Source organism: Emydura macquarii, unplaced genomic scaffold (assembly GCF_026122565.2).
Source record: "Emydura macquarii macquarii isolate MOO-44397 ecotype Brisbane River unplaced genomic scaffold, CSIRO-AGI_Emac_v2 contig_1045, whole genome shotgun sequence".
In the NCBI taxonomy this organism is placed as follows: domain Eukaryota; kingdom Metazoa; phylum Chordata; order Testudines; family Chelidae; genus Emydura; species Emydura macquarii.
Window position 1 is genome coordinate 10,046,042 of NW_027131182.1, and position 25,027 is coordinate 10,071,068.

At 37.3% G+C, this 25,027-nt stretch overlaps 1 protein-coding gene across 9 annotated transcripts in view; it reads left to right on the top strand.

Moving 5' to 3' along the window:
* Positions 1 to 25,027, top strand: part of NEDD4L (NEDD4 like E3 ubiquitin protein ligase) — a 328,902-nt gene that overhangs the window by 276,998 nt on the left and 26,877 nt on the right. For 4 of the 9 annotated variants that reach the window (XM_067545456.1, XM_067545459.1, XM_067545452.1 and 1 more), the window contains 9 exons: positions 5,154 to 5,285; positions 5,827 to 5,946; positions 8,097 to 8,294; positions 10,531 to 10,608; positions 12,576 to 12,630; positions 12,720 to 12,776; positions 16,682 to 16,740; positions 21,701 to 21,766; positions 23,028 to 23,257. In XM_067545456.1, the coding sequence (XP_067401557.1) occupies positions 5,154 to 5,285; positions 5,827 to 5,946; positions 8,097 to 8,294; positions 10,531 to 10,608; positions 12,576 to 12,630; positions 12,720 to 12,776; positions 16,682 to 16,740; positions 21,701 to 21,766; positions 23,028 to 23,257 (995 nt within the window). Of the gene's footprint in view, positions 1 to 5,153; positions 5,286 to 5,826; positions 5,947 to 8,096; positions 8,295 to 10,530; positions 10,609 to 12,575; positions 12,631 to 12,719; positions 12,777 to 16,681; positions 16,741 to 21,700; positions 21,767 to 23,027; positions 23,258 to 25,027 lie in introns of those variants that run through there. The other 5 variants (XM_067545457.1, XM_067545460.1, XM_067545453.1 and 2 more) reach the window with 2 other exon arrangements.

Sequence of the window (25,027 nt, forward strand, 5' to 3'; positions counted from 1 at the left end):
TTTTAATTTTGAAATTCTGCTTACAGATTCAGTTTTATAAGAAAAATTGCAGATTTAAAAAATACCATAACAGATTATAGTATTCAATAAATACAGTTGCACAAAAAGCATTACCACAATAAAAGGGAAATTAAATGTTATAGCAAAATATGGAATGCAAAATATATTTGTAAGATTCACATACAGATAACCCATCCTGATTTAGAACAGAGGGGTTACACTTTTTTAAAACTTCCAGAATAGTTATGCATGTGAGCTGAATGTTCCTCAGTTAACAGAGGGAAAAAATTCACCAGTGCTGTTCGATCAGAGTAACGCTTTATGATGATGGTGAATTTTTAAACTAAGCACAGCAAGCAGCAGTTTATATTATCATGTTAGTTTGCCCCTGTTAAGAATTATCTTACCCTTCCTCAGTGCAGGTGGTACTTTTTCTGACTTAATCAGGTGGAAGCCTTTCCAAAAATAGAAGATCTACGTCTGCCTAATAAGAATTAGGTTCCACCTGTCTTAAGATGCTCAGTAATTTTCAGGCTAATTTCTTCCAAAAATTTGGTTGCCTTTATTTATAGATCTGTCTTGAGTTAGTCTTCAAAGGATGCTCTTGTGCTGCTCATCATGTTGCTAATATACATTACCTCAGTCTCATATTCAGACTTTTACCTTCTTATGAGCTCAATATTTATAGAACCTCCTCGATGGTTCTCCATCATCACCAACCACATAAAAGCATATCCTCAGCTTCTTTTCCAGACTGTGATATGTTTGCAAGATCAAGCCTCTGATACATAGATCTTGAAAAAGTGCCGATAGCCCTCAATTCCCACTAACCTCCATGGGAATTTAAGATACTCAGCGCCTCATAGGAGTGTTCAGTACCTTGCAGAATTGACCCTCATTTGAGCTACTAGGATTTAAAACTTTGTTATACCTACAAAAACATGCTCTTGGTACATCCTTGTTTACTGATACCCCAGTACCAGAGAGTATTTCTTATACCAATACCTGATCTCAGGGTATCTGTATGTGAAAAGTAGTTCAGTGCAGAATTTCAGAGGCTCTGGCCTTTACTTCCTTGGCTTGCTCATTATCCTAACATGCTGAAGAACACTGTGTTCCTCTCTCCAGCGTTTCTATGATAGCACCTGTGATCCCCACTATTATTTCTTGCTATTGACAAGTGTCAGAACAAGAACTGGCAGTAATGTAAATGGAATCTCGGTAGTTAAAGAAACTGCTGCTTTTAACACAGTAAGTAAGGAAGACTGCACACTGAGAACAAGCAGAAAATCCTTTTTTTCTTCCCAGTAAAATCTTAGTCCTCATATTTTCTTGCTCCTTTCTTCAGCTACATGCCTTCTCCATGGCTTAATTGAAATTGCAACATCACACCCTATGTTGTTAAGCAAAGATAAGACCTTTCTAGTCAGATTTCTGTCTAAATATGGAACAAAAGCACAATGAGCTTGTCAAATATGTTCTTTTCCTTTTTGCTTAAAATCTGAAAAGAATGTCAAAGATGTAAGAAATGTTCCATCTGCAGAGTATATGTCCCACTGACTTGTGTGCTGGGTGATTGGCTTCAGTGCAGGCTGTAAATGAGCACTGGAGAAATCTCTCCTCTAGAGTAAAGGGTGGCTGAGAGCATGTCTGTGTTTCTCTCAGCCTCATTCAGTTATATCCAGCAACTGCTGGTTGTCAGACAGTGACCAGACTTTACAATCCCTTTCCTCTGTTTTGTTTAATTTTTTAATGTGGCTTCTTTTAGAAACAGGATTGTATCATCATCTTCTCTTTTCCAAATAGTCTTAAAAGATTCTTATGTTTTCTCTTGCATTTTTCCCTTCTCTCAACAGTGTAAAAACAGGCACAACTGCTGTGTGCAGCTTGGACATAGGCATAGATTCTTCCTCTGACTCAGATGTCAGACCCATTTCTTCCAAATCCAGATACTGGCACTTGTTATAACATCAAGTCAAGAAATTACACTGTTAAACTCAGTGTGAAATTCACATGCTATGAGCAGAATAGATTTAACTGTTTAAATACAGGAATTCTCCCTACCCACCTTTCTCTTCTTCCACGTCAGATAAGATGCCAGCACTGCTCGACTGCCTTAACAGCAATATTTTTACTTTAACTTCTGTGAGGGGAAGTAATTGGTCTTTTTATATCTATTAAGGAATGCCACATTTATTGTTGCCGTCCACAACGTTGCTTCTAATGGGATTAATGGTACTGATGATAAAATAAAGCATTACACAGAAACTGACATGATAATTAAGATCAGGCACTTGCTTTCTCTTACCTTGTCTTCTAAAAGAAGCATTTGGTTTAACCATTCTCCTGCCCAACAAAGCTTTGTCATAAGAAAGAAGGAAACTCCAGAATTTTAAATTCTCTCAGTAATCTAGGCTTATTGAAAGGCTATTGCTGGTCACGTGCAAATTCCTCAGGTCTATTACCACATACCTTTGGATTAATTAGAGACCAAACAGCTTGTCCTACAAAATGTAGGAGTTCTTTTTAGCAGAAAAGTGGCCTGAGAATAGTCAACCCAGTGAATATGATACAGATTTACTAAGGGCCAGATGCTCACTGGAGTTGCACCAATTAACACCAGCTAAGCAGCTACCTGTGACCGGGTGCACCACTCACCGCTTGCTGGCGCCTCCTCCTGGTCACTCTGGGGATTAGCTCTCAAGGCCAATGCTCCTTCCAATGGTCACATGCTATCGCATCATCTCTCTCTCAGGCGTGCAGCTCTTCTCTCATCCCAGGAACTCAACATTGTCTTCGTGACTCAATCCTCTGGCTAAGAACTCAGTGTTTTTCCCCTTTTGGGGATACAGTCCTTCAATTCTCTGTCACTACCACATGACCCAGGCAGTCTTCCTGTTCACTGCCCTGCTGGTCTATGCCACACCTCGATGGCTGGTAGGGTAACCCAGGCCCACCCTCTTCTCCAGGTTCCAGACCAGGGACCCTCAACCAAGCAGTTCTGGGCTTTCCTCCCCCAGTCCTCACTGCTTCTTACCTGGACTACTTCCTACAACTTTTGGTTTCCCTCCTTACTCTGGATATACCAGCTCCAAACCCACCTCCTCTTCCCAGGAAGTGACTGACCTTTTCCCAGCAACAGCCCCTTTCTAGTGCTAGCTTCCTGGCTTTATAGGCCCCACCTATTCCTGCACAGCTGAACCTACTTGCAGTCAATTCCCTGCTGCTTGGCTCTTCCTCCAGGTGGAGCCTGTGGAGTTAATAGGTCTACCTGGCCAGTTCTTAACCCCTTCTAGTCCTGTGTGGAGTGGACACTCTCTCACACTATCATTAAATCTTGTGCCTGATTTTTCTCATTGGCAATAAAGAGAGCATTTCCCCACCCCTCAGTTCAGTGATATCTGTGGGGGTGGAGAAGTAGGATATCACTTGGATTAATATAAGTGTTTAAAAAAAAAAAAAAAAAACACAGACCAAAACCTAAACATAAATGTTGAAGGAACATTAAGGCTGCAAAGCAGAGCAGTCTGTGGTTAGTAAGTGTCAGACTTAAGGTTACAAAAGGCAAAGACTTTGTACATTTTCCCTCTCTGCAGTGTTATTACAAAGCTTCCACACTGAAATATAAATCCAGTCACTTTCATTCCATATGCACAAGCAGCGCAGTATAATTAGCTAATTTGAAGTAGACTAGATTTTTAAAATGAAAAGTTGATAGCTTGTAGCAGTAAGGAAGGATCTAATTCTGTAGCCTCTTCCACTACATTTCTGAGCCTATGAAATTTGGTGAGCTCGGTTGCCTAGCTTTGAAAACATCCTTCTTTTTAGCACGTTTATTAACCAGGAGTGGAGGTAGGAGAACTCCCAGCTCGCTCCTTCCCCCGCGCGGAAAAAAAAATGTCTCTAAGAACACAATTTATCCAAAATGAGAACTTTCATGTTTAACTATAGTTCTGAATATAGAAGGGCTTGAATTAAACCCAGACTATGACCTTGGATAAAGTACCACAAACATGTTACAAACACTGAAATATGTTCTGAGATGTAATTAGGGTTCATGTTAGAAATATGAACCAAAAATCTTTCTAGAATTCTTCTATCAGGAGGCCTTGTTCTGTACAATTTGATGAACAATATGACAAAGGAAAGACTACTAGAGTTAACTACCCTACGGGATTAAACAGTGAGTTCTCGTCTGTCGGAAGTACATGAGACATCATCTTTAATCTCTATTAAAATTCCTAAATTAAATTGTGATCTCCCTGTTTGTAGTGATACCTGGTCATTCTTGCACCACCATTATCTGTATTTTGACACATTTTATATCCATGTCCTCCTTTTACACTAATTTTGCTAATATATGCCCCCTTTACTAGAGGAGTTGGGGGAGATAATGACTCCTCTGTGGAAGAAATGCATTTTCCCATCCAAATGACTCCCACTTCACTTTGTATTTGTTGGGGAAGTTACAGGAGGGCAGGACTGTGACTTTATCTTTAAGGTGGACACTGTTTCAGAAAATTTAAGCAGGACTTTCAGCCCTGAAACTATTTGCATTCTTTCTTAGCACTTACAAACTGTTGCTTAAATATTAACTAGCTAATTTATACTACACCCTCTGATGTAGATTAGTTATTCTCTCCATTTTACAGAGGTGGAAAATGAGATAGAGAGGTTGTGATTGACCAAAGGCTGCTTACCCAATCCATGGGAGAGACTTTTCCACTTGTTCTCTCTCCCCAGGCTACGTAGCCTCTCGAGCTGTTACTCACCTATATCAACTTTCGGATACTACTTCTAACAAGGGAAAAACATTTTTATAAAAATGAAAGCCGTTCCTATCATAATGTGTAGTCTCTGGTTTCTTTTGTAGCTCCTTTAGTTTCACGACATGGAAGCTGGGCTGTTTTCTGAACAAAGCACCTGTACCTATGCAAATGTGAACCAGAAGACCTGCATATGGAAGGGAGAAGGGTGTTGGGTCAGTTATATGAGAAAGAGAGCTTGTGTTAGAGAACAATTTGAAGACATGCATTTCCAAATTTTCTACTATATTTGTAAGAATGGTATAAGCCAAAAAATTAGACTTCTGCAGATAATTACCACAATTATACTACTACAAAATAACGATACAAAATTTTTTGCATAAACAGCCATCAGTGGCCTATGTACATACTACACCGGGCTTACCTTCAGGCTGGGAAGAAAGGAAAGATGCTAAGGGACGTACATATTATGTCAATCATAACAATCGAACCACAACTTGGACTCGGCCCATTATGCAGGTATGGAGATTGCTGTTGAGATTAAACAATACAACAGAACGCTTAAAATGTGTTGGGTTGTGCTCCATTTGAAAAGCTGTTTTAAGGTTCTTAAACAGAAACAGTCTTTGCAGTGCAGTGACAATTTAGAATAAAGTTATTACATTTAACCAGGAAGATTTATAATGATAAAGATTATTTTTGCTAAATATCTGTTAGGGTCAGAATAAAGATACAATTGGACTTTAATAACCCCAGTGGTAAGAAATTAGAGAGATAGTAAATGTATTCAAACAAATTTTAGAATCAAATTCAAAAAGAGGATTTAATCTGTGGACTAATAAAGCCATTTATAGTAGTTTATTCTTGCCTAGGCAGTTGTTCATTATTTATAGCATGAATCATTTTTAATTCCATTGAACGTGCTCTTTGAAATAATATATTTAAAGCTTATTTAGAAAAAAATTAACAGAATAGTGATGGCTTTTTTTTTTTTAAACAGCATAACTATAGATAAACGTGATCCTGACACTTAGCTAACTTCTTTTTGCCCCTGAAATAGCTTGCAGAAGATGGTGCAGTTGGGTCTGCAGCAAACAGTAACAACCATCTAAGTGAGCCTCAGATAAGACGGCCTCGTAGCCTCAGTTCACCCACAGTAACTTTATCTGCTCCACTCGAGGTGAGAAGTTTTGTCTCATCTAATAAAGATTACTTCTATCCTGGTCATTCTTTCTTATGACCTTTTTTTTTTTTTTTCATTCCAATTTTGCAGCCAACCTATTCTTCTCTCCTGAGCTGTTACTTTTGCTTCATGATGATATTTTCTTCTGAAGTTTTTTCATGTGCATCTTCATTTTGTACAATAGCATTGCCTAATTCTTCTTACTTAACTCTCACACTCATTCTGGGCACTGGAAATATTCTTTCTCCTGTAGGCACCTTTGCTATCATTTAGTTTGTTTTGTTTGTGTGTGCATATCCCGTGGTACATGCATTACCATAACTTCTGGCTGCAGAAGCATCAAATTAGAAATATTCTCAAAAGCTGAAACATTTAGTTTGAAAGGCAAGTGCAATGAACTGTAAATAAAGGCTGTGCAGTTTGAGTTTGGAAAATTGGACTAAGGACACCTCAAAGCTTTTGATTTTGTGTTTCATTCTTCTCAGCGGGTATTTTTATTTCCTTTTAGTGCCATTGAAGATATCTCCTGGATTTAATGACAGACTTAGCTGTCAAATTTATTCATGGCAGAACATTTTTCTGAATGGTTTTTGTGGCCTATGATACAAGTAAAGGCAATGGGCTGAACTTTTCAAGTCTACATGCCTAAAATTAGGGTTCTAACTCTGTATTAAAACAACTAAAGATAAATGCATGATTTTCAAAGGTCTGAAATAGTCATTGACTTCAGTGGGATTTGTGGGTACTCAGCACTTCTGGAAAAAAGCCATATATATTTAGGTGTCTAAACATTCATTTAGGACCCTAATTTTAAGCAACCAGATTTTAAAATATGTCAGTGATTTTTACTATAAATATATTCCTCTATAATAATAATATGCTGTTTACTATCCTTAAACATCACTGTTCTTGCCAGAGAACTTCTGGATAATAAGTTGCACTACACTAATATTCAAGATTAGTAAGTAAGGCATTGATCATGCAAAGAGATGGACCTGCATGAACCTTTTTGCTGGAATGGAATTCCACTGGACCCAGAGCAGGTGAATCTCCCTGTAGAATTGGGATCTGAAATATGCAAAAATATTCTTGACTACTGCATAATATAAACTTACATTTTAAAGTGGAATCAAATTTACCATAATGGTAGTTAATTTTTAATCCATACCCTTTTTATGAATTAAGTAGAAAACTGATATAAATCTTCAATTTCAACATTGAATATATAAAAGTATCTGAATTAGAAATTGCATAAGCTAATAGAGGTAAATATAAAAATCTTTGATTATATATCATGGATCAGTATCTACTTATTTGTGCCTTGTACATATATGTAAATACATCATTAAATATTATCAGTGTTACTCAGCAAAGCAATAAATAAAGTTAAGACTAAGTGTTTACTGTATTGTGCTGTGGGTAAAACTTTCAAAAGTGCCCACATCCCATTTTCAGAAGTGGTTTGGTTTTATTGGCTGTTAAATGCATATGCACTTTTGAAAATCCTACTAGGCGCCTATCTCCATCTTTAGGCATCTAAATGCCTTTAGAAGTCTGGCTGTTAAGTTTTGAAATCTCATTGAAAGTCAGTGAGATTGAGGCACTTTTAAAATGTTATCCATTATTTGTAGTTACAAACTGATATGTATTGTTTGAACCTCCCTTTATTTTAAGAACTTGCTTAATGCCTATTTCAAACACTTTGGTTGGAGAAATCAGTTACTAATTGATGAAAAATGCATTTGCGGTATCTAACTTACACTGCCTTCTATTCATCTATACCTTTTTTGCTGTAAGGTGTTTGTCAGATGCAGGGACATGCGAACAGGAAAGCAGTGCCTGTATTTTTCTACATAAAATTGAACTTTGGTATTTACAGAGAGGCAGTAGAAATAGGTATCTAAGATCTTAGCTGCAGTAGCCATATCTCTAGGAGAGAAAGTGATAAAACCCCGTTACCTTCCCAATGAAAATGTATTATGTAACAAGGAGCTGCCAATTTTAAAATAAATTCGTGATAGAGATAGTGATACCCCTTCTTCCTTATATCCCCACTGAAAAAGTGTTCAGCTCATCACACCAAGTGTCATTCATAATATAATATAAAGTGACATTTGTGGAGTGTTAAAGTTGCTCATTTTCCACAGGGTGCCAAGGATTCACCTATGCGCAGAGCTGTGAAGGACACCCTTTCCAACCCACAGTCTCCACAACCATCGCCCTATAATTCTCCTAAGCCCCAACACAAAGTGACACAGAGCTTCTTGCCACCTGGTTGGGAGATGAGAATAGCTCCAAATGGCAGGCCCTTCTTCATTGATCATAATACTAAGACTACCACATGGGTAAGATGAATTCTACCTTATAAAATTTTAAATCTGTTGGTGTTTTCTGAATATTTTTACCTTGTTATTTTTGTCTTCCCTCTTGTTATACCCTCCTTGCTGTTTTTCCATGTCATATGTCTTGTCTTTAATTAAATTGTAAGTTCATCATGCAGGAATCTTGTCTGCTTAAGAGTTTGTACAGCACTTAGCACAGTTGGGCCATGAATGTGATTGAGGCCTGTAAACAGTACTGTAATACACATATTTAATTGTGACTCACCTAACAAACTAACATCCTGAAGAGGCTGTGATGATACCTATTCCTGCTCTTAGGGAAAGGAATCTTATGTCAGCATACTTAAGTTTGGATTTTTAGCCTTAGATCTGAATTTGCTAAATTTTGCAGTTTTAATTAGTTACACTATATGTAACTTACAAAGGTTCTATGTGATTTAATTCTAACACTTGTACTGTATCATTGTGACTTCAGATCCTCAGGCTGAATATGGAGCTCTTGAAACAGAGGGAGAATGTGAAAATAAATTGAAAGGATTAGCATATAGAGCCAATGTGTCTTGTCAGTATAAGCTTTATACTGACTTTAGTAATCACTAAATAAACTATAGAGTGCAGACAACAGAAATACCTCACCCTTCCTAAACATCAACTGCCAAACAGTGTCTCCCTCCATAAAAGCTAGTGTAAAAAAGATGAGCCTTTGAATGTCAATAGATTCAGGCTGCCTCAGACAATGCAGAGAGTACTTTCCAAAGGATGGGGACAATGCCCTGCTCTCATAAGACTTAGCACACATCCAGAAAATGAAATACTCAGGGGAGAAGATATCCTGCATCATCTTGGCTCTCTTTGCTATTAAAAATTCCATTGGAAAAACATAAAGCTCAGTACGGAACCTGAAACCCACACAAATATTATAAATCTTAACATGGACAAACTGCTTTCCCAGCTTGTTAATTGGTGAGTGTTCCTGGGGCTGGTTAGCGGTGCTGTAAAATGATTACTATATTTAAAAAAAAAAAAAAAAATTCTGTACCAGGAACTAAGATACTACAAGTTAGCATGTTTTCAAGTTCAGTAAATAGGGACTGGTGACACAGCTGTGGTACGCATCTGAAACAAAGAATTTAAGATGTTTTCATCATAAAATGGCAAACGGTGAAATTAAGGTTATTTTACCTGGGGAAAGGAAGCACTAGAGAGAGGGGTTTTTTCCTGCTCTTTCCTGCTTTTTAAATAATGCAGAACTGAACAGCTATTATCCCATTAGCAAACTAACAAAAAATACTATGATGAGGTGATGTTGAAAAGAAAATAAACTCCCAAACCTGGCCTTTGATATGACTTGCAAATATGTAGCAATTCAAACATTATATGAAAGACTCTAGGCCAAAATTGTCACCTCCTTGTACCTGAAAATGTTTCGATGTCATAGTAATGAGTACAGTGTAAAAGCTGAGATAGTTTTCTTAGTTTTGAATTGGCCAAATCAAAAAAAATTTTTTAAAGGAATGTATCATAGGACTGACCATCCCTTGCCTTCGATGTTTTTAGATTTTTTCCATTTTTGTATGAGTTTGTGCATCATATGGACTTTGACTTGTTTAGTTTCCCATGGTAACTTTGTCTAGATTTTTAGTGCAGCAGGGGAGATGATCAATCAGTAGGCATAACCCTAGGAGACAGAAAAGATGCCAACATGCTATATAGCAACCTGACATAAAATCAGGAATGGACAACAAATGACAAATGGACACAAGAAGAAGAATCCCAAACACATTTTGAAGCCCTGTCTGATTTATTGCATGTAACTCTCATAGCTGCCTGAAGGTTTGAACTTTGGCAATACCTGCATAGCAACTTGTCATGCTGTAAAAGTATTGTTGGATTGAATATTGACTTACTAACAGGGACAAAGCATTCACATAAAGTATTACCATACAACGTGTAGTATCTCTCAATACAACTGAGAGCCCGTTCATTTAAAACAGTTTGGTGCCTCATCATATTACCTGGAATGCTAGTTCTGCAGTTTGGTTTGAATGTCTTTCATAAGCTGATAGAAATATCTAGTATTAGAGAATTTCCACACAAACTATTGTTATCTGTTTTGCTTCTTGAAAACTAATAAATAGTGAACTGGCTCTGATCTAATAGGCCACATTATAACTGAAAATAAGAAGTGTCTTTGTAGTTTAAATTGTTATGGTTTTACAGGGCTGTATTTTTATTACAGGAAGATCCACGACTGAAATTTCCAGTGCATTTGAGATCAAAAGCTTCTTTGAACCCTAATGATTTGGGCCCTCTTCCTGTAAGTGTCAATTGACATATTTTACTATATGCATAAAGACTACTGTTGAGAATGAATATATACTACTTTCTGCATATACTATATACTATGTGTGAATCTGTGTATTGTGTGTGTATAACCCTAAAATGCTTCATTGTGATCTGAGTAATGTGACAGGAATACACTTTCTAGTGTCTGCTAATAACATTTTTGAAGAGGTCAACCACGTATAAGCTTACCTTTTACATGTGTATTAGCTGAAAGTTCAAGCAATGCAGAAGCTTTTTCCATGTCTTTATCACTGGCTGTGTAACTTTGGTTGGTTGAAAGTTGTTGCTATGAAAACAAAAACAGTATACAAGCTTGAACCACTGGGGTGGAAGGAAGGGCACATCCTATAATCAAAGAACATTTTTAAGTTAATTATGTCAGTTAGCCTGCAGATCTATTTGCCTTTGTTGTTTTACTGGCATTCACAAATCTAACTTAATATTTTGTTCTCTCTCGGAGCAGGAGTAGGTGGTGTGCTGGGTAATTTAATTTATATTTTGAATGACATGTCTACATTCCACATAGAAAACCACCATTGTGATGCAAATGTGATTTGGGATTATATTAGTAACCAAAGTACAATGTTGTTTTGCTTCATAATCAAAGTGAATTATAGAGCCTTTCTATGTTTGCTCTTAAAGGCAGAAAGTAATATCTGAAAATATTGGATTTCCATGAGCTTCTGATTCAGTGCCTGATATTAGTAGTGCTCATTGGTCTTGTCTACACTGCAGGGGAGCTTTTGGAAAATTTCACACTATCATCAGGCTCAACTGAAATGGTACTAGCAACACTGGAAACCTTATAGACCACTGGTTTCCACCAACACTCTCAACATCTAATCCTGCTAGGAATAAGTCTAAATGACCCAATCTTTACTACAAAAAAGGTGTTTTTGAAATCAAGTACTCAGTTACCATCACTTGAAACACCAATTAGCACCTACTATAGGCACAGTTTAACACCTTTACAATCATTTGTTAGCTGGTTACAACACTAGACTAAAGCAGTTTTAAAAGACAAATAGCTTGCAAGAGACTGTTTTATTGGCATTTTTCTCATATACATTGGGTATGCAGTAATGTCCAGAGAGAGCTTGTTTAGATGCAGAGGTATAATTTTATATTGATTCAGTTAAACAGAGCAAAAGGCGGTATGGATACCCTTAAATCAATATAAATATGGCGTTATATCTTTTAGTGCAAGTTGAGCAGGAACAGGTTTAAGATACAATGAAACGAGCCATTTTTAAACTGAAGGAAGAGTGTTTTTTTGTATAGGGTTATGCATCAGTTTAACGAAACCTGTTTAAAAGCAGACTGAAATTAAAATAGTTAACCTTTGTGTTGTATACAAGACTGAAGCTGACGTAGAAGGTACAGATGGAGTAAATGGTGGTTTTGAATGGTGCTTGGTGTACTAAATGTCTTTGCCATTTTTTCTCTTTTTGCCTCTAACGGTGGGAGGCTAGGAACATAAGGGTTGTCCTATTGGATCAGACACATTGACCTTCTAATCCAGGGTCCTGTCTCTGAAATTAGCAAGCACCGTATGATTTAGAGGAAGGCTCATTAAACCTCACATAAAATAGACATTGGGATAATCCACCCCTTATGAAGGACACCTCCTACGTAGAGATTGCATTAAACCCTGAAGCAGGAGGTTTACATTTCTTCCCAAATTTTTTAGTATTTACTGTTATAATGCTGAGTATTCTTGATATCCACATAAACATCCAATCCCTTTTTGAATCTTGCTAACTTCTTGGCCTTTGATTTTAGCCTTCTGTGATTGTTTTGTGCCCTCTAACTTAATAAAAAAACTATGTAGTTTAAGTAGACATAGGTGATCTATTTCTTGTGCTGTGTGCACATTTAATACAGTAATACTATTTTAATTAACATTCTTTTTTTTTCTTTCTTTTTTTACAATTCCAGCCTGGTTGGGAGGAAAGAATCCATTTGGATGGAAGAACATTTTATATAGATCATAGTAAGTAAGCACCCAGGTACTACTGCAAGTAGATAAAGGGAGGTAATAAATATTGAAGTGAAAGCTTTATAATTTTACTCTTCATTTAGGAAGCCAGGTGTTGATATGTGGAGACATTGATACCAGAGACTTAGTGCCCTCATACGGTACTGTATATTCACCAAAAGCTTGCTTTTAATTGGCTCATCAAGCTTTGTCCCTCTCTGATCTTGTGAAGCATTAACATTTCTTCTTTGTGGTTTTCTTCATTTTTGTTGGTATTTTGGATTCTTTGTTGTTGTTGATGATACCATGGCTTATTTGCACTTATTTAATAAATTAAAATACACAGTAGGAATAGAAAATAAGATGAGAAAAGATGATCCACAAGTCCATGTATAGGCAGTGGAAGAAATAACACTGATAAGTAATTTTCCCTCCCACTTCCTTGAAAAGGTCTTGTGGCAATGCCAATTCTGAGCTTATTTTCTATTTGTAGCATGTTTTATTGCACCCAGCCCGTTAATATCTATCCAATTCTGTTATTGAAGTTCCAGTGTAAGTGATGTTTCATTGTAGACTTGTCTTATTACAGCATCTCAGAACAAGTGTGTGGATTTTTGTTGTTTGAATATAAGTGGCAGTCTAATAGAAGATTTTTTTATGTTACGGCCAAGCTTATTTGAAAGGTGTTCTTATTAATGGGATAATCCTCACAAAAATTATATAGACCATTAAACATCCTTAGAAAAATTGGGAGTGGGGAGTGTAGCTGCACAAAACCTGTAAAATTAAAATCTTAAACCATTCTACCTGTTTGACAGTATTATGGTTTTTTACTTTATTTTAGTGTCAGTAGTATTAACTGCTATGCTTATTCTCTATGTCTAAAAAACTGTCTGTAAAGTAGATTATGATTTTTGAAATTGCATGTTTAGCTTTTAAGAGGTACCCTGCCTTTAAATAAGGAATTTAACAGGTACATTCTTTGCAGAGAACAAGGTTAACCTGTTCCAAATATTACTATGGAATTCTTAGTGCTGTTTGCACTTTCACTAATTATTTTAATTAGCCAACAAGTATCTGGAAACTTAGTTAAGGTTAGCAATTTATCCTGAACTCTTGTTATTAAAGGGTCCAAGAAAAGGGCTTGATTTAAGACAGTGTCACATTACACTTGCTGTAATTCCCTGTCTTTCAATAGTTTAATTAGCCAAACCCTTAAGTTATTTGAGCATACATTTGTCTCTAAATATAAAGAAAAATTTTAATGTGTATATTAGTCAGTTAGTGAATTTCTAGTGATTGTCAAACAGCTTACATTTTTTATTTGAAATTTCTTCCTCAATTCCCTCTCTTGAGTTGCAGAGTTTTTTGCCTTTGTGGATGGCAAACTGCAAAAAGCAATTTTTTCCTGGTGATACTTGTTTCTAGAAAACACCCTTGTTCTCACATTGTTACATCACTGTGATTACCAGTGGATTAGCAGCAGGGGTGAAATGGTATCACAATGGAGTTGTTCCAGTTTCTTTGCGATAACCTCGTGCTCAATATTAAGCAAATGACAATACAGAAAGAACGTTCAATGACTTGCACAATATTAATAGTAATGTCTCTCTTCACAGTATTCCTAAGGGAATATTGTGACATGACATTTATGCAATACACAATTACAGTAATGTAAGGATATGGTAATATTATTCCTGTTCCATATATATTGTAGATTTATTATTTCATTAAGTCCCAATGACAAATTTATGAAAAAGCATATACGATGTATCCTATTCCGATTAGGGCTAACTTTAGATCTACAATGAAACAAGGTCGTGGTCAGCTATGTTCCCCCCCAAAATATATAGACGTCAAGAGCTCCATTAACTAGCTACTGAAATGACAATTAGCATCTCCTACATTCGCAGTGCTTTGTCAATTAAAGTGGCTAGTTGTTAACTGTAACAGGTGTACTGGCCTCTAAAGAGTAGAGGCAGCCAGAAGACCCCATTCAGGGAGTTGGAATGAAAAAAGGCCCAGGAAATGGCCTGGTAGTGGAGGAAAGGAATGGCTCTTGAAGAATTGGCAGTCAGATGGGGAGAACACCCAGAACACTGACCCTTTAAGGGCCTGGGATCAGGAGCTCTGTAGGGTGGGGCAGGGGTCCCTTCTCCTCCAGCCAATCAGGAGCCATCTCTTTGAAGGAGAACAGAGGGAGGCTGCTGCCAAGGGATGCCTGGCCATGAAAGACAGTTCAGTAAGCAGCAGCTCTGCTACAAGTACTAAATGATTCTAAAACATTTCTATGTAAAAGATTGTGATCATTTAAATTAATGGTACGCCATCAATTTGAAATCCAGCCAACTTTATAAAAGGGTTAATACATTATTAACTTTAAAACATTGCTTTTAATAATGTTGATACATAAATATTTTAATTCCCAAGCCCTCAAAGGGGGACTGCATTGGCCATAAGATACAGAGCTTTTCTTTCCCTAAGACTGGTTCAAGTTCAGCTGCGTCAATATTATGACCAACTGTCATTTTCCATCTGAAAGCTGTTCAGTAGCCTGTGTGAAATGAGCTAATAGTCTCTGTCCACCGACACTGCACTACATCTACCAAGGCTGTGTGGAAGACATTGGTCTCCAGAGCTGTCACTCCGGTGCCTTCCATAAGCATTAAATACATTTAAAAAGCAATCCATAAACATCATTTTAATATTAAATAATTATTAACAAATAAGAATTGCCACAGCTTTAATCTTTTTCATTTTCTCTCAACACTTTCTTCAGTAATGATCTTTTAAACTTCAGCTTTCACAACCCAATCTATTTTTTAGCCATTTTAAAATTAAAGCCAGATATTAAAAACCAACAGATCTTTTTGAGCTGTAGAGGAAAATAAAAACTCTTAAGATATATAACCTTTGTACTTACAATAAAACTTCATGCATACATAATATATAAGTTATAGACGTAAAACTCTGCAAATAAGTTTCTTTCCAGGCAAACAATTTTGGGACTTAAAAAAAAAAAAAAAAAAAAAGTGAGGAGGAACTTGATCACAGTTGTTACCATCCAAATTGTAAAGCATTGCAGTAAACTTAATACAGGGATTGTTATTCCACTACCAGGGCAGTAAATTGATGACTTAGACTTTGCCATTACAGATGGAGCCTACTGGGTTTTTGGAGCATTGTCTTACTGTTGTGATACCATCATTCCATTGTGGTTCTACTGTGTTTAGATTTTTATTAGGAATATGCTGTGTGGAGACAGGGAGGATATCACTGTGATACCCTATAACCATTACCCTACCAATGCTCTAAAAATCTGCAAATGAAAACACCATTGTGTTGCTATTATATCATTGGCAAGAGCCATTTTGGTCACAATTGATTATGCTTCCCTTGTGCCATAATTTCATAAGGGACAGCAAAAATGTACACTCTTAACCTGTCTGTGAAATCAGTAACTAGGGTCTACATGTTTTTCTGGAATGGAGGGAATTTCTCCCCAGATCTACTTCAGGTCCTATTTGAAAATTATTGTTTCTTAGTTATTCTAAATTTTTTTAAATAATTTGATTATATCCTGGTGTGAGCTCTTGTCAATTTTTTCATTTTAATTGGAAGTAGTTTTAAAGTTGCACAAGAACACACAAAAAGTTTGAATTTAGTAAACTTAAATTTGGCATTTGAAGGGGTTCTTTGCTTGTCTTTACCTATTTGGCCCAGGACTTTTGTTTTGTCTAATCTGAGTTAAGTGCATTTCAAGATCAAGTTATAAACCCCTCAAGAAAAAGGGTTTATAATTTAAATATTGACACTATAGATCTTTAACAAAACCAGTGAGTGCATACTGGATTACACGGTAGTTTTGCATTTTTGAATGAGTGTTTCCAACTAAACGGTGTGATGGGGTTTTAATGGATGGGGTGTACGCAGTTCTTTCCTAACCATGAAGTACTAAGTTATGGATGTTGCAGGGAGTTGGGATGCAGATGAATTTTTTTAAAAGTATGATTTTACGGTGTGGTTGAAGAGGACTAATGGTATGATGTCTTTTGTTAATTCATAGATAGTAAAATTACTCAGTGGGAAGACCCCAGGTTGCAGAACCCAGCTATTACTGGTCCAGTAAGTACTGTGTATGCTAATAACTGTGAATGCTACACATTAAATTCAATGGCTTAAACTCTCTCCTGTGCCAAGATCCCCTTGGTGCAGGGCTGGAGGGACTATCATGTAGGTGTTTGCAGCTGATTTTCTGGGTTAATCTGTGCCTGCTTCAACACAAGTTAGAACAGCCGCATGGCTGCTCTAACATGCCACCAGCTGGCAACAGTCCCAGGAACAGTACGCCAGTTCGGGATTGCCAGAGCACACTACACTCCAGGGCCAGATAAGGTATGGTATAGATAGAGGCAATTTCTGTGTCACCATCTCAGCTGTCTAGATTTGGAAGCTTGCCAGCCCTCTGATTTCTTTCCTTTCTTTCACCAGTTATCGTATAATGTACTTTCTTCTTTAAGGACCCAGGAAAAATATTTGATTAGTGAGTCCTCCAGTAAATCCCTGCCTGCTCCATAATCTTGACTCTGGTTTCTCCTAGATCTCTGATCAGAGTGTATTTTTTGCTCATTATTTCCTCTTACGAAAATTCTTAGCAACACAGTATCTGAACAGATAACAGATGGACGCTTGGAACTTGCTTGTCGCTGTTTCCATTCTCATGCAGCTGCAACAAGAAACCATCTCCACCAAATTGAAACCATGGAGATAGTCTCTAAAGGACATTCATTATTAAGATCTTCCCTAGCTAGAAAAAATACTTATCCAAGACAGATTTTTCACTGTAGGGAACAGATGTTGTGGTGATGAGACTCCAGAATAGAAATCATACAGAGGCCATATCCAATTTAATATAATGAAAGAGATGCTATTTACTTGCTCTTGGCATCCAAGAAAGGCATTAAAAATGTAAATCTGGATATATTTTATAAACGTGCAGTGAGAACTCTTCCTCCGGCTCCCTGACTCTTTCCTCACCATCTTTCCTGTATTAAAATAGTCTTCCACTGCTATGGCTCAGACCATAACAATCCTCCATTCCCTTGGTGACTCTGGCTTCCTATGCCTTCTTCCATCAAATTCAAATTGCATATCCTCCCCTTCAGACTTCTACACAATACTGCCTCTGTCTACACCACAGGTCTTATGTTCTACATTTATGCTCTCACCTCCCAGTTTTGGCTCCATGCCTGTTTTTTGTGCCATTCCCTATGCCTTGAACATCCTCCCTTTCCTGTGTTCGAGGCAAACTCACTCACCTAACCCTTTCTCAGACATGTTTCAGATAGTTTTCTAGAACTTTTTCCTCTGGTTCATCTACTCCTGTTGATAAATGCCTCAACATTTATCAAAATAAACAGGAGACTATTTTAAAAGTAAAATAAAAGAAGCAAGATATGTGGCCAGATCGCTGACTGGTGTAACTTGTGCTGCTGTGGAGTTCTGCCATTTATACGAGCTCAGAATCGGGCCCATTGTAATAAGAATTGAGTTAAAAACATTTGTACACAGTCTGTTTCCTTGCCAAATTATGCTCTCCCAACTCTCTGTTCACTCTTCCTTCCCCTCTTACTCACCATGGATTGTATGTAATTATGTATTTTTCTCAAAAATCCTATGTCATTAAAACCAACTGCAGAGCTACGACTTCAGTGGCACAGAATAGAGCCTTGGCATTATAACATTGTTTGGCCATCTCGTTTTTTTATCTGGGGGGGGGGGAGAAGCTGATTAATGGTGCTTTCTAAACGGTTGGTCCATTTGCTGTTGATACCTATCAGATGTTGCTAAGTCTACATCATTTAGACCTTAAGAGTGACCAGACAGTATATTAAAAAAGCAGATAGTCTCTTATTTTAACATACCTGTTGAGCATACTGAAATGAAAGTTGCAATTTTATTACTGTATTAAAAAAACTCTAACATCTGATGTGAAATGGCCCCTAATTCACTCAATAGGTAGATCTTTTTCAAATGCCAGGCACATGGTCACCAAGAATGTCTTTTGCCTAAATTCATTGAATTCTAAGACCCTGCAAAGGGACTTTGGGAATAGGATGTTGGGGTTTTTTGGTCTAATGTTTATGTGAGCCTAATAACCGTGAGCGATGCTGAGGACTTGTGTCTAATCTGAGTTTTCAGTCCTTAGATTCTTAGAGACTTTGACTGCTGTGGAAGCATTGTATTGTGCTGAGTCCTTGTGTATGGGGTGGTGAAGGAGGGTGGGGCCAAGGGGGGGCACAGGAACTCTTCACATTCATTAGTTATCTGGGGTGGTAATTGCTGACAGAGAATTCTGGCGCTGAGAAATTAGTGTTAGGTTTTTTTTGGTTAGCTATAAATCTAAAAAAACTATGCCTAGTCATTATGGAAAAGTGTTTGGCTATGTCATGGCAGCAAGGAGCATAATGATAGTATCTGGGTGCCATTACAAACATGTGAAATACATACATTCCCTAGAGGGATATTGTATTGTGTGAGTAAGGTATTTAAACAACAATAAGCATGACAAAAAATTCCTTCATAAAATCACATTCTTATCCTCGTCAGGGGATAATGATTTTTTCAACTTTTCACATGTCATCTTCCACAAGGAAGACAGCCTAGCAGGCATATTTCAACCTCCCAGTTTACACCCACATCCAGACAATTATAAACCCACTTCAAGACAATCTAAAACCTCCTTCTTTGATATTTCTGATGCAGCTGGGAATGGCTAAAGAATATGCAGCTCTCAACATTTGGAGTTCACAACTATTTGTCTGCCCTAGTGAAAATATACTTCAAATATTTAGAGCTGTTTCTCATTTGCAGTAACTGTTTTGATAGATCTACTCTTTTGTCCTGTGGGAGAATCAGGGCAGAGGAAAGTAATGAGGTGAGAGGAAATGATTTTTTCTTTTCATTATGATCTCTCAAGGACAGGTGACCCCCCTCTCTCTCTCTCTCTCTTCCCCACACTCAACACCAAGTAAATATCCTTTGTGCATGGGATCTGAGGGAGAATAGACATAAGGATCCCTGCTTAGACACAAATCAGTTAATTGGCATGAAGCAGATTGCAGCAGCTCCACTACCATTATTACTACAGCCTATTCTATTCTTTTTTTTTTTTTTAAATTAATTTTGTACATGATTTTTGTATTTGAGGTCTCACCATGTCGTTGACCATCAGAAGGATGGTGATGAAGATCTTTAATGGCTTTTAGCTGTACCAGTTTTAAGACTGGTATAATTCAGTTCTTGCAAGTCTGGTGCTATTAGCTAAAGGGATTGGCTTTAAAGAATTTCCCTTATATTTTTTGTACCCATGCCAGCTTGCACTGTGTTTCCTTCAAGTATATAAGCTAAGCAGAGTCTAATTGAGTAAGTTCTTGAATGGGAGACTTTCACGACCTACCTCGGTGTTCTATGTGGTGATGGTGATTCAGTAGAGAGCACACTTCCCTCTATCAATCCGTTGCCTCCCAGTATGAAATTTTGGTGGGAGAGTGGAGGACTGTGCTGTGAAGCTAACACTTTTTTTTACTGAGCCGTGAGATCATGACTACCTACTGCGGGGTAGCTTTTACTTGATTTCATTTGATTTTGTTGTTTTCTGTAGAAGAATGCCTAGAATCTCAAGTGGGGACTTTTAAAACATTTATGAACCCAAATAAATAAATTTATTCTCAAAGATCTTATCTATGTCATTTTCCGTAAGGGTGCTGTCAGATTCCAACTCTAATTTATTTTCATCCAACCTAAATTCCTTCATATATTTTTAGTTTCATTTTTGTTCTAAAATTGTTCTATGGAGTTGCTATGGGCAAAATGCTTTCTTCTCTGTGCTCCAACATTATTAGCAATTTTAAATCTTTTAATCATTCTTATTGGCTCTCGTACAATCCAATAGTCTGGTTCTTACACATAGGACTGTTAAGAGACTTTCAGCCCTGGAAACGTTCACAAACTGATGGGCTTCAATACCCAAAACAGTGTTTTATTCCATTCCCTAGCATCCTTCTCTCCTTCTAGCCTTTGAAGTTACAAAAAGTTACTTTACAAAAAGTGCCTTTCAGTATCTTTCAAAGCCCTGTGGTAGTAGTGAGTTCTGACCAGTATAGTTTGACTATCATTTTGGGAACTCTCTGTGCTGATTTCATGCTTCTGTCTATGTGGACAAAAAGCCTCATTTATGTTAAGTGCACCACTCTGCATTCTGAATTAACTGGAGCACAAACAGCTCATCACAAATATCCGTTTCACTGGTACACAGTGATGTGCTCTCAGGGTCATTGAAAGGGGTTTCACTTTTTTTCAAACAATATTTAACTTCAGTTTCCAATCTGTAAACAGGAGTAACCCTTTTTCTGCTCCAGTCTGTTAGTCTTTACTAAGACACTCATTAACATCAATGGGCTTTGGATCAAGAATTTCCATGCACTGAAGAGCTTGCAATCTATGGTCCTTTACTGTTTGTATAGCACCTCAGTTCCTCAGTCTCAATTGGGGCCTCTAGGTGCTATGACAATACAGATAAATAAAAATAACCTGAAAGACCTTATGAGAACACCTGTGCCTTCCTAATATGACATGCGGGCCCAGAAAATTAATACTTCATTAAATAATCCTGCTTTTTTTTTCTTTTTTTGGGGGGGTGGGGTGGGGTGTTCTCTTACCCTTTCTGATGCTAGTACCAGAAAAAGAGGATTGTGTAATGGTTAGCACAGAAGATTGGGATCAAAAGATAAGGTGCTGTGAATCTTGGGCCTCAATTTACCCATTTATAATATGGGGATAGTACCTCCTGAGGAGAGGTTAAATTTTAATACTCCTAAAGTGTTTTCAGCTCCTCAGATGAAAGTTGTTGTGTTGGTGCAGAGGGTTACTTGCAATATACATGTTTAGAATGAATCACAATTGACTCAGAAAGCATGTTTTTAAATTGCTGGATATTTTTAACGAACATTTTAGGGGTTACAGTACATCAGATTGATTGCACAATGTATTAAATTATATGTATTTATAATTTTATCTCTTTCAGGCTGTTCCCTATTCCAGAGAGTTCAAACAGAAATACGATTACTTCAGGAAGAAGTTAAAGAAACCAGTGAGTAATTGTCTGTGCTGTGTTGGAGCTGATTGCTTTAGGGTACGAAAAAAACAATTCACTGCCCAAGAATAAATAAGTGGTGTTGCACTCTATTACTGTATATTTTCCAATTTTCCCTACTCAGCTTCCCACAGTTAATTGAATATGAACAAATTGACTTAAGCTTTTCTGTATGGATCAAAAACTTTTTCTCTCAACCAGAACTGATACCCAGCCCCCGGAGGCTAAAGTTTTCATTTATAAATGGACAATAAAAGCAGTGAGGCAACAAAGAAGCAGTGACAACTTAATATCATCTCACAAACAGCTCCCTCACAGTTGATACTAACTGGCATGCCTGAGAACAGGCTCAGATGAAAATCCAGGACTTGAATGGGCATAAGGACTGGAACTGCCCTCTCACCTAAGGGTGGTCTGTCCAAGACCATGGTCACAGCAAATTGGCAGAGCAGTGGGAAAGTTGGTGCTTCTGCCACTTGTTGTATATTGGGTCTGTGAACAAAGAGGACTTCAGTAATTCAACGTCTTTCACCAGCACTAAAAATCAGTTAATGAAAATAGGAGATGAGAGCTCAATGCTAACTTGCCGGTAGTATTGATCGGCTCAATAATGGCTTTAAGGCTTTGGCAGCCTTCCCCAAACAGATCACAAGGGACCCTTAGGTATTCTTTTGCTATACCTAGATATCTCCTTAACTTTGCATTCATATCTATGAGGGCTGCTTCTTTCGCTGTATTAAAATGCAGCACTTCACAGGCACCAAATAGCAATGGGATTTCTGCTGCACTAAACAATTAAATTGGCACCAAAAAATGTTTGCTTCAGGCTCATCTTCACAGGAAAACTAGACATTATTGTGGTTCTCTTCTGTCACTTGTGTTCATCCCACCTTATTTCCATTCTGCTTCTCTCTCTCTCTCTCTCTCTCTCTCTCTCTCCTACTTCTTTTGCTTTTTCATTACTTTTTTTCTATTGACTAATTTTCATCAATATGCAGAATAGGATGAAAACCTTTGAACTATTACAATGGAAGTGGCCCAGACTCGTATCTGAAGGTAGTTGAAAATTTCTAGACATGAGAGAATTTCTAGACACATCTTGTAGGGTGCAAAAGCTCTGGAAAACAGGGAGCTGCAGAAACCTTTGATTACTTTGCTGGATTACTCACTGCTATATACCGTCATCTTAATAGCACCAGCAATGGCATGTAGGTTATGCATTCAGACCAACACGTGCAATATTTCTCCTTTCATGTAGGCTGATATACCAAACAGATTTGAGATGAAACTACACAGAAATAATATTTTTGAGGAATCCTATAGAAGAATCATGTCTGTGAAGAGACCTGATGTACTAAAAGCCAGACTCTGGATTGAATTTGAGTCAGAAAAAGGACTTGACTATGGAGGCGTGGCCAGAGAATGGTTCTTTCTGTTGTCTAAGGAGATGTTTAATCCCTATTATGGTCTCTTTGAATATTCAGCAACGTAAGTGTCCATTAAAATATTTTCATTTGTAAGCAATATAGATTAGTATTTGGATAGAAAAAAAAGTTATGTAGTAGAGCCTTTAGATTTTCCTTCAGGGTGTACTTTTAAGTTCTTTAACTAAGACCAGTGTAAATGTATCTCTATACTGTGGATTGTTACTGTACTTATTCCATGTTCAGGAAACCTTCTGAAACCAAACTGCTGCTGTGATCTATTTAGCAACTTTTATTGTTTTGTAAATGTTCCACACTGTTTTGCAAGGCAGCATGCTGTATGCATTTGTGAGACTAGCAGTAGTGAAAGGAATGGTGCAAGAGAAAGGGCTCTCTGTATGTCACTCCTAGTACAATCATAGGACTGGAAAGGACCTCAAGAGGTCATCTAGTCCAGTCCTCCGCACGTATGGTAGGACTAAGTATTATCTAGACTATCCCTGACTGGTGTTTGAGTTGTAATTCAGCCTTCATGGTCAGCTTCTCATTTACACTAACGACCCTTTACACAGCTCTGGCATTGAAAATGGGCCTTAAAGTGGGAGTGAATTACATTTACACTTATTGTAAGGCTCCTTTACCTTGCAAGAGCAGTGTAAATGAGAAGCTGGGACTTGTGCTTAAAGTGCTTTTATGGAATGTCATGTTATGGTCTTAACTACTAATATAGTGGTTAAAGATTGATTTGTTTATTGCAGACAGTGCTTTCTGTGTTTCGTGTCAATATCTAGCTCACTACTTTTTTCCAATAAAAGTGTTGAGTAGACGGTAAAACAGATGAACAAAGGGTTGCATAAACAAGAAATTCCCTAGTCTCTGCATCAGCTTCTCCTTTTCTTTTCTTTTCTTTTTTTTTTTTTTTTATAAACAATTTCTCTCCCAATTGGTCTGACTGGGAAAAGGAGCTTTTTATTTTTGTGCATAAGAAGTACAATATGTGTATTATATAATAACATAAACTATATGACTAGTTCAAAAGGTTTCTGCTTTACAGAATTTTACTGCAGAAACATTTTTGCCTTTGAAAAGATCATTTTCATTCATTGGATATATACAACAATGAATTAATATTTTAAACTAAAACTATTTAATTTTTAGATTCAATTTGGCCAAAAAAAAGTAGCGAAAACCCCCCTGGAGTGAGAATTGTCATTAAAAACAGGAATAAGAAATCATTACAGATATTCAGATATCAATATAGAAATCAATACAGATACATATTTTTAACCTGTGCTGTTAAGGAGCTTATTTTTTCCCTACCATTGTGGTAATAAAATGAATTTAGAATTCATGTATGCCCAAAGTATCACTTACCTATTAGTGTAGTCATTCAGTCACCCATTGCTGTGCGGATCACATTACTGTTTAACTTGCAGGATATATTCAGTCTGAAGAATATACACTTGAGTAGCATCTACCCATGGTTTTGTGGATTCTTTAATCAATCCATTATCATATTAGCACAGTGACTTTATAGCAGATTTGGCAATTACTATATGCTTAGATCTGGCTCTCTCCCAGGCTTAAACATTAGAACCTGTATTGTTTAGAGGAGGAATGCTGGCTATGACTCAAGTGCCTGGTTGTGGGGTGCTTAGCACCTCTGACCTCTTGCATTTCCTCCTTCTTTTTAAATTTCCATCTCCCTTCACTTGCTTTTTTAAAGGCTTTTCTCAGCAACTTGGGGGAGCTATGCAAAGCTCTTTTCAGAGCCAGTCTGGGTATAGCTACACTGCGATGTAAGCCCAGGGTTAGTGGGACTCGACTCAGTTGA